This window comes from Rhinolophus ferrumequinum, chromosome 10 (genome assembly GCF_004115265.2).
Source record: "Rhinolophus ferrumequinum isolate MPI-CBG mRhiFer1 chromosome 10, mRhiFer1_v1.p, whole genome shotgun sequence".
Lineage (NCBI taxonomy): Eukaryota > Metazoa > Chordata > Mammalia > Chiroptera > Rhinolophidae > Rhinolophus > Rhinolophus ferrumequinum.
Window position 1 is genome coordinate 22,454,549 of NC_046293.1, and position 10,349 is coordinate 22,464,897.

The window sequence follows — 10,349 nt, forward strand, 5'->3', positions numbered from 1 at the left end:
AGTAGTATCCCAATGTAACTACATTTTAAGCAAAATTCTCATTTGAACATAAACATTCTAATTTTAAAAAAATCATTTGGTAGTCTTATACAAGGATATTTCTTTATACAAATTTACTTGCACTTGGGGTGGCTCATGCGGTTGGAGTTCTGTGCTCCTAATGCCGAAGGCTGCCAGTTCAATTCCCACATGGGCCAGTGGGCTCTCAACCACAAGGTTGCTGGTTCAACTCCTCGAGTCCCGCAAGGGATGGTGGGCTCCGCCCCCTGCAACTAAGATTGAACATGGCACCTTGAGCTGAGCTGCCACTGAGCTCCCGGATGGCTCAGTTGGTTGGAGAGCATCCTCTCAACCACAGGGTTGCTGGTTTGACTCCCACCAAGGGATGGTGGGCTGCGCCCCCTGCAAATAACAACGGCAACTGGACCTGGAGCTGTACTGCGCCCTCCATAACTAAGATTGAAAGGACAACAACTTGACTTGGAAAAAAATCCTGGAAGTACACACTGTTCCCCAATAAATTCCTGTTCCCCTTCCCCAATAAAAAAAAAAATCTTAAAAAAAAAATTTACTTGCCCTTAGCAAACATTTCTAATTTAACATTTGATATTAAATTTTCCATGAAACAATAATATATTCTTTTCATGAAGTTTATATGAAATTAATAGTTACTACATGATTAAAGATATACTTTTAAAATCCATAGAGCCCATCTGTATTAGTTTTCTAATGCGATGTAATAAATTACCATAAACTTAGTGGCTTAAAGCAACATACATTTATTATCTCAGGAGTCCAGGCATAGTTTAGGTGGGATCTCTGCAGGGCCACAATTGGCCAGTGTTGAGTTCTCTCCTGGAGATTGACTAGGGAAGGGTCTACTTTCATCCTCCTCCAGGTTGTTGGCAGAATTCATTTCCTTGCAGTTGTAAGACTGAAGGCCCTGGCCTCTTAATTTGTTTTTACCTGGAGGGTGTCCTCAGCTCCTTGCTACACAGACCTCCCAAGATGGCTGCTTACTTCTTCAAAGCCAGCGTGGGAGAAAGTCTAGAGCTATCTACAAGCAAGATGGAGTCTTATGTAACAGTCCTGGGAGTGACATCCCATCACCTTCTCCATATCCTGTTGGTTAGGAACAAGTCATAGGTCCTGCCCACACTCAATGCCCACACTCAAGGGGAGGGATGGTGCAATGCTGGGACTATCAGGCAGTAGTCATGGGAGCCATTTAAGAGTCTGTTCACCATACCACTAATAAGGCAATTCCTGACCTTGGCTTTTTTTTTTTTTTAATTGGGGAACAGTGTGTTTCTCCAGGGCCCCCATCAGCTCTAAGTCGTTGTCCTTCAGTCTAGTTGTGGAGGGCGCAGCTCAGCTCCAAGTCCAGTTGCCATTTTCAATCTTTAGTTGCAGTGGGCGCAGCCCACTATCCCATGGATGGGAAATGAACCTTGTTGTTGAGAGCTCACGCTCTAACCAACTGAGCCATTTGGCCACCTCTGAACTTCTAATAGTTCTATTGTTACTGTGTTCAAAAAAAAAAAAAGAAAAACGTTTTAAATGCTGGGTTCTAAACACTAAAAGTTTACTATCTTTGTGCCTAGAGATTAAAACATTTTCAGTCTTTTATGAAGTAAAAATAGGCTTATTTTCTTTCAGACCAAAATTCAGGCCCCAGAAACTGATGCTTAAAATTACCATTAAAAAAATTACTATTAATAATAGAATTTTCTATTTACTTTTCTGCTGGTACAGTTTTTAGAAGTCCAAAAAGTTATTTCAGTGACAGAGTTAAAGTTTTACGTCATTGTCGCTAACACCTCAGAATAAGAAGAGCAATAAACAACCCACAGTCCTCAAGATACAGCTTTAAAAACAAAAACATTTTTGACCTTTGGAATTATTTTTCTTCTTCTGGCAACTCAGAAGACAAAGGCAAACCCACAAAGAAACACATACATGCAAACCAGGTACAACTCCAGAACTGCTTCTAAAAGGACGTGTTTGTATGCTCATGGTAATGGCAAATATTAAATTTGTACAGGAGCAGATTTTGAAAATAAACAATTTCATTATGAAACATTATTATTATGGTTATTGCTTTCAGAACCAATGATCAAAAGCAATTTTATTATTTTAAATTCTGTTTTTGTCTGAAAACCATTAACTATACATGGGGTTTGCTTATCTAGGTCTCAGCAAATACAGAAGATTCTTCTATGAGTGGCTATTTGTACAGATCAAAGGGCAGTAAAAAACCTTGGAAACACTTGTGGTTTGTCATAAAAAATAAAGTGCTATATACATATGCTGCAAGTGAGGTAAGATCTGAAATCTAAAGATGATTAATTTGGGGTGTCTTGTTTTATAATGCCAACTAAAAACTATTGCAGTATTTGTTTAATCTATTTGTTTTGTGTGTTTTTTTGTTTTGTTTTTGAAGAGAGATGTTGTTGCTGTTACTTTTAATGTGAACAGTGTCTTTGTTTTTCCTAGAGCTCTTACTCAAAAATAATAGGAATTTTCCGTAGTATTAAAAGGTTAAGTTTTTTTGGTGTCGTGTGATTACTGTCTACCTCACTAAAGGCAGAGGTTCTTATCCTTTCTGCCAATCTTTCTTGGATGACACTCCCTTGACTATCGCCAGATTGTACTGATCAGGCATCAGCACAAATAAGCTAGACTGCCTTTGGGTTATAAACAGTTTCTGGCTGTTTGCTCCCAAACTACCAATCTCTCCTATCTGCTCACCTCGTGTTCCAACATCCTATGAGCTCTATTTTCTGCATCCATAAGATGAAAGTAGTATAGTTACCTCCTGTGGTTGTAGGGAAATATAATGTGAAATTCAATGGATATGAATGCATTGAAAAATGTCTAGCAGTGTCTGGCTCCTGGGGTAAGTGGGGAGGCAGACAGCTCAATAAATATTGTTGAATAAGTGAAAAATGAGTAAGTTGCTGGAAATATTGTTTTATATATCTGTATAATGTGTATATGAAATTAAATTAGAGCTATAGAGATCAAGAGTTTGCAAACCTGAATTTTGTATCAGTTTTAGAACCCATCACCCTTTGTTCTCTTTAAATTAGGACGTGGCGGCTTTGGAAAGTCAGCCTTTACTAGGATTCACTGTAACTCAAGTCAAAGATGAGAATTCAGAGTCTAGAGTATTTCAATTACTGCACAAAAATATGGTATTTTATGTTTTCAAAGCAGATGATTCTCACTCGGCTCAGAAGTAAGTAATTTAGATGTATTTTTCTTTTATGCATGAAAGTTTGAGGTGTTACTTAAAATGATTGATTTTTAAGATAACCTGCTTTCATCGATGGGGACAACCAAAAATTTAAATCAGAGATCCAGGTTATTCAGATATTATTCAAACTCTTTAGGATTGTTTCTAAAGACAGGCAAGAGTATCTGGAGTATTTTCAGGAGGCAGAGGGGGAAAGAAAATAGGTAGTTTGTCCAAAATATTTTGTGTACACATGACCTCCGAGGAAGCAGCATGGTGCTGCTCTGCTGAAAAGAAGGGAAGCTGAGGTATTTGACCTCTCCTTCGTTGAGGGTAAGAATCTTCTCTTGAAACATTCCAGGATTTGGCAATCCAATGATTCCATTATGCTGGGGAACAGCAGGGCGTTTGAACAGCTGCTTGCTAACTTGCTTCTTTGGGAAAAAGGTCAAACACATTAAGAGGCTCCCATGCTGTTTCCAATGACTGAGTTGAAGGAAATGGATATCATTTTAGATGGTAAAGACTGAAACCATCTCTTAAAATTCCAACAAGCATATTTATTTAGATGTCATGAGGTTGCTTAACACAGGGAAACTTTATCTCTGAAATGGAGGTCCTTTCTGAATAAAACAGTTCAGTTCACCTCTTTCATTTGATTTTTATTTTGGCCTCACAAAATGACACATTTTTTATTTGTATTAAGAGGTGCTCATATTTTCTGAATAGGCTTTAAAAGTGCATGCTGATAAGAAAGTGTTTTAAATAAGCAAGGTTTGTCATTGTTTAAGGCAGTTAGATATGTTCCTGAAAATTAATCTGGTACAATGTTACAAATACTTTTTTGTTTTCCAGTCTATGTTAGAGTATCCAGTCTTGTATAGTCGTTACTCCAAATCATTCCTTTTGGGTACTGCAGAATATTTTTAAATTGTGTCACTTACCTATTTTTTTCTATAAAAATTATTCAGATAAAATAGTAATTGCACTAATATTCTGTTAGATATGGTTCTCATCATTTTCATCTGTATTCATCACAAAACTGATAAAAAATTATTGCTTTTGAATATACACCTTTTGCTTATATCTTTAAGTTGACAAGATAAAAATCACTGCAAGACAGGATTGATTATAGTTAGGTGAAGGGAATCATCTAACTTGTAACTTACTTGAATTTAGAATTCATAAAGGCTAAATTATAAGTTTCTCTCTGAGGTTATTAATAATGTGGTTTTTTTGCACATTATAGAATATTCAAATGTGTTAATTTCAATGGAAAATTTTGGCTTTCTAAAAGCCTTTTTTTATGGTATAATTTATATGCCATATGCATTTAAAATTTAAAGTTTTGAAAATTCTATCCTTCATGTTTGAGTTAAATCTATTATATATAGGCTGCTTTTACTGATTAAATTGAGTGATTTCAAATGTTCCTAGTAAGTTCAGAAGTATAATTACACTACTAGGGAAGTACAAAAAGACTACCTCCAAATGTCTTCTGAATAATTGTAGCTGTACTATCAGATAAAACTTTGAGACTAAAGGATTTTGGAAAGACTTCTGTGAAACAGACACTTTTATATTGCATGCAAATTTTTGATCACCTAAAAATAGACTTGATACTAGATTCCCTTTCATAGAAAATTTTAGAACAGATCTAAACTGGATGCCCAAGAAATCTCTAGATAAAGGAGAAGGAGACAGGGACACAGCTAGAGTTCCTAAAAGGAAAATGAGGGTTGAAATAAAGGCCTTTGCAAATATACCCATTTCGAAACCAATTAAATGGAATCATCAGGGCTTCATAGAGCTTTTACATGAAATGGCCTTTTCTTCATTCCTTACAGAAATAAGCGATACACTTTTCAGGCCAAATTTTTTGGCCAAATTACCAAATAAAGGATAGTGTCATATATAAAGAATTCTAGTTTGCTATAGGAGAGATCTTAAATATACTGTTAGGGTAATTGGATTCACAGGCACAGCTATTATCTATATTGTCTTAATGTATATCGGATAATTGCATTTTATAAATCTAACAAATTTCTCTTGTTAATAGGTGGATAGAAGCATTTCAGGAAGGCACAATATTGTAGCAGTATTGGTTTCATCTCTTCTGTGATTCCAAAAGGGTTGAATTTCATCATAAAGGAGTAAATGCAGCACAGAAAATTTATATAAATGAACACTGCCAAGATAAATCCAACTAAAATCTTCATCAAATATAAGAAATTATAATTTTTTAAATGTTTGTTTTTTCATGTATGTTATTTATTAAAATTTTGATGTTTACTTAACGGTCAGAGTTACTTCTGAAATTCACACTGAATTCTAAAGTACCTTTTCTTTAGAAACCAGAAAACTTATCTTAATACTGTACACTATGTTAAATGTTTGTGACACAGTCCAGTTTTCTCAATGTGGTTTACAGTGTTCCGTTGTAATAACATTCTTAATAGTGGTAAGTCTTTGCAAACAAAAAAAAAAACACATCAATGAGCAAGTTCCCATGCAGTGTTTGGTTTAGAAATTATAAAACTGCCAATGACAAAAATGCATGTCTTTGAATCAATAAACTAAGATGATTTTTTTAGTATCTTTTAATAGAAAAACACATGGCCAACTTCTACCTCAGTAATTGTGAAATGAAATTCCATTAAATTATCTAAAGTATTTCTACTGTGATGTATCTCTTTTGGCATGAGATAATGTTGCATCATCAAGGAATTAGAGCAAAGGGATAGAACCTGAATTTTTATTTAACTGTACTATGAGTAGGCAAGAGGCTTTCATTTCAAGAGGAACACAAATAATCAACTCTATAGCCTTTACATTGTCTAATCTTTTCTTAAAAGCTATCAGTTCAACACAAGTGTATTATTTTTTTTTAAAGTAAAATACGGCAAGCATTATATTAGATAATATCCCTTGCTATTGTAAGTGTTCTGAGCCCAAGTCATTGGTGGTATTTGTATCTAAAGAGTGTTACATTTCCTATAATATTGTGCTTTAAAAAATGAACTGGAATTACCATATCAAAAAAGCACAAATTCTAAGCCAGTATTAACTGAAATTGTATTCTTTTTAAAGAGTTTTTAATACCACTTTGTGTTATGTCTTCCCTCATAATTTTTAAAAAGGCTTTCATTCCCTTAACCAATTGTCAGTGTATCTCATTAGGAAATACTTAATTTCATAATTCTGGTGCACTTATTGTTTATCATAGAAACTACGTTGTAAATAAAATTGATTCGCAAAAGAAAAATGAAACACTATGATTAAGGTCATTCCTGATGTTCATAATATACATTTATTGAACAAGCTTAAGCTAAATATAAATTGTCCTAAAAAGTAAGGTTATCCATAGACTATTTCATTAAAGAGCACAAGAATTTTCCTTTCTCTTACACAAAGGATTTCCTAATTCACTGTGATATTTGTGACTGCCAAGAGGATTAGAATGCCTTTCTGAAGCCTTTTGAATGTTGTATGTTGCAGCACCAGAGTCCCTATTAAATCTAGAGTTGGCTGCTGTGGTTTTTTTCTCGATGATGGTTTTGAAGGAATCATTTTAAACCCTGTTGCACCCTCACACACAATCCTCACATGCTACATATCTCTCTCGTCTTTCTGCTGCTGTAGGTAAACTAGTACTTTGCAGCTCATTAATTTTAATCAAGGTGGCGTAAATAAGGCTTCCATGTTAATATCCCTGCAGTTTTCAGTATATGCTTTTTGGAGACCCAAGGTTATACCTTATAAAGTATTTCCTTCTGCTTCATTGGGTCTAGCACTTTGCAAAACAGTAAGTTATCTGGCCCCTCCTCTTGAGCTCTTAACCTTACTACAAGATTTTGCTTAAACCTCAGAATCTTATAAAACATCAGCCAGGCTATTCTATTTTCCAACAGGTGGCTGAATCAAGAAGCAGTTATAAATCTAAATAAAAGAAACACTGCACAGACTTCTAGTAATTTTCCTAATTACATGTGAAACTCATGTATGATCTTACTAGCTATTGGCTTAGCCCCGTGGAGGGTGTTTTATAAATAACCTTTTGAGGACACTATCAGATTAGCTCCCCCATACTCTCCGTGAAGATGTTTTAAATGTGGAATTGTATTACTTTCCCTTTCCCCTTATCAATCCTCATAACTTACTAAAGCTGATCAATTATTTATTTAACCTGGCTCATTCAATGTTAACCAAGAAACCTAATTATATACATTGTGTTATAAAGCTACTTTGAAAAAAAATGGTATTATTGGGTGCATTCTATAAATGAGAAAATATAAATAGTACCTAGATCCCAAGAATACTGTATGTGCTTCCATCAAACCGTTTCAGTATCTCCTTTTATTCTTAAGGAGAAAGAAGAGCAGTTATAAAACTAAGCCAAAAAGGATGCTGGAAATAACCCAGACAAGAGGCCAGGTTATACTAGGGGAACCGCTGGCATTCTGAGTGTGTGTCCCCACCCAGGGTTCCTCCTTTCCCTGTGGCAGCTATCAATGTAGAGTACCCACCAGAGTCCTAGAAAAATGCAAAAGGTTATCTTTGGCGTCACCCCACATTTCTGAACCTCTCCAACCTCTCTTACCCGGTGCCCTATTATACCTAGTATCCTATTGTTCTTTGCCCAAGATACTTAATTCTTCTTCCATCCAAAAGCTTGATTCTGACTATGTAGTAGCATTTCTGAAAATGAGATCATCAGAACAACCTTTGTTTAATATAAAGCTACAATGAAACAACTAAGTGAAGAAGATAACATGGAAAGTTTTGTTAGGCAAATTTGTTTTTATATTTGGTTGGTAGAATATATCCAGAAATAGGGAAAGCCTGCTATTTAGTAACTTAGTTAAAATGTAAATAATATCACAGAGTATTGTGATACGTCTTGGGGTGTGCTCTCATTGTACTCAGTTTTTGAACTTTGAGGTCCTTTGTAGTCAAATGTAGTCAATGGGATTTCCAAAGAGGTAAATCCTATTTCTCTTATTATACTGTATGCTCCTTGGAGTCAGATACTATGTCTAATAGATCAGTTTCTCATAAAACACCTACCCTGTGTCTTCTAAGAAAATATTTGTTGAATATTGTTTGAATCTGTTTCTTCTACAAGTGAAAACAGGATTCTTGTCATCTACACCAGAAACACAGACCCCAAAATGCCCTCCTTATACCTCAATCTTAGACCTACTCTTTCCATTGCCTCGCAAAGCCCTGTTTGCAACTAAGAGGGGTATCTACACGAGTCCTTCTTAAGCATTTTAAACTTTACATTACTAAAACTCAACTCACTTGTCATTCAAATCTGTTTATTTTCTTCTGTACTGGAAAAACACCATTCTGGGCTCCAGAATCTGCCTCCAGGTTTCAGCAGGACCCTCTGCAATTGCTCTTGGATCCTTTCCATCTTTGTTGCCCTTCTGTTACTGCATAGACCCTGGCTCAAGTCCTTGTTACCTCTTCCCAATGATTGGAATAACGTTTCTTTCAATTCAACGCCTTCTTTGTATGGTCCCATTTTAAACATTGCCAGAGCCATCTTCTAAAGCAGGGGGTGTCCAAATTGCGGCCCGCAATCCATTTTTCATTGGCCCGCAGCAAATTCCAAAAATGTATTTAGTTTACTTACTTAAATAAAGCAGGTGAGGCAATACGTACTTCACCTCGAGTGAGTGGCCCGGCTGTTGGTGTATTTTACTGCATATGGCCCTTGGTGAAAACCGTTGAAAAAAGTTTGGACACCCGTTCTAAAGCATAGCCGTAGTTTCATCCCTGCTCCTTACAACCTTCATTGGCTTCGCAGTGGCTTGGCACGGAACACTTTCCGTCAGGTATCACACACTCCAGCTAACCCCAACCCAGCCTGTCTCTGTTCAATTTGCTTTCTTCACACGCTCTCCTCTACCCCGTTACTGCTATTTATTCAAGACTTCGTGAAGTTGATCTTAGTCCTTTTCTACCCTATTCCTTCAGACTAGATCTAGTCTTTCCTTCCTCCATGCCCCATAGCCTTTACCTCCTAAACAAACGTTCTTAGGTGCTTATCACATTCTATCCTTAAGAACAGCAACTGTATCTTACTCACTTGAGATTCCCAAACAGCACATGGCAGAATGTTTTGCATGCACTGGACACAGTATTTGTGTGAATTAAATTACTTCAATTTTGATTTCTTTTTTCGTCAGTGCATCCAATACACAAATATTCTCCAGCCTATGCCACTTTTAATGTTATTTTCTAAAGAAAAATCTTGTCTATAACTTTTCCCCCCTTTAAAAGATACATAATTTCAATTTTTTTTAAAAGTAAAGGTGATAGTAAATTTTCAAAAAGGCTCAATATATCAAATACCCCTTTTTTGTGGTGAGGGGGAGGGAGAAAGGGGGGCAGCCTTTTATGAGCCGGTCATGCCATGTTAATCAATCTTGAAATGCTATTGTTTTTTTAATTTCTAGAAACTTTTTACTTAAAGTGGTAAGTTTTTATCTTATTGTCCATATAGAGCTATAGATCCTTTATAAATAAAATGTTAGCATTGTAAATAATGTTATTATGCAAAATAAATTTCTATCTACTTTTGGTGTGATGATGTCTTTTAAACCATCATTTTTTCAAGTGTCACATTTAAAGATGAATCACGTTGGCCTGTGTTCCTGCAGCATAATTAGGGGATGCTCTGTTTCACCAACAAATGATGTTCCTAAAACAGCTTCTACTTCCAAATTTTACGAAGTTGGCATATGGTGACTTACATGAATTGGATAATAAGCGGTCACCACAAGCATCGATATAAGCATGCATATTATGCACTGAGAATACAGAAAAGGTCTGATTGCCTTTGTTCTGTTGGACCTACAGTATGTTCTCAGCTTTCACCTTTGGGACCATCTTAAGGATTTGGGGGGTTGGAAGGAGGGGCTGCCTTAAAACCACCAGTTATGCTAAAACCACAGCAGCCAACTTTTAGAGGATGCGGCAGAAAGCATATTTCCACTTGTTAAGGATTGCTGCATGCCCTTTTTCTGTGTCCAGTTGCCTCCTTCCAGAGGGAGATGACAGATGCAATGTTCTTCCCAGTGCACCTTTGCTTTTCCTCACT

The 10,349-nt window shown here is 36.0% G+C and overlaps 1 protein-coding gene across 1 annotated transcript in view; it reads left to right on the forward strand.

Moving 5' to 3' along the window:
- Window positions 1-9,382, forward strand: part of FGD6 (FYVE, RhoGEF and PH domain containing 6) — a 96,649-nt gene extending 87,267 nt beyond the window's left edge. Inside the window, 3 exon segments of the mRNA XM_033116565.1 lie at window positions 2,193-2,321; window positions 3,093-3,241; window positions 5,298-9,382. Of these exon segments, the coding sequence (XP_032972456.1) occupies window positions 2,193-2,321; window positions 3,093-3,241; window positions 5,298-5,334 (315 nt within the window). The 3' untranslated portion in view covers window positions 5,335-9,382.
- The last annotated feature ends 967 nt before the right edge of the window (window positions 9,383-10,349 follow it).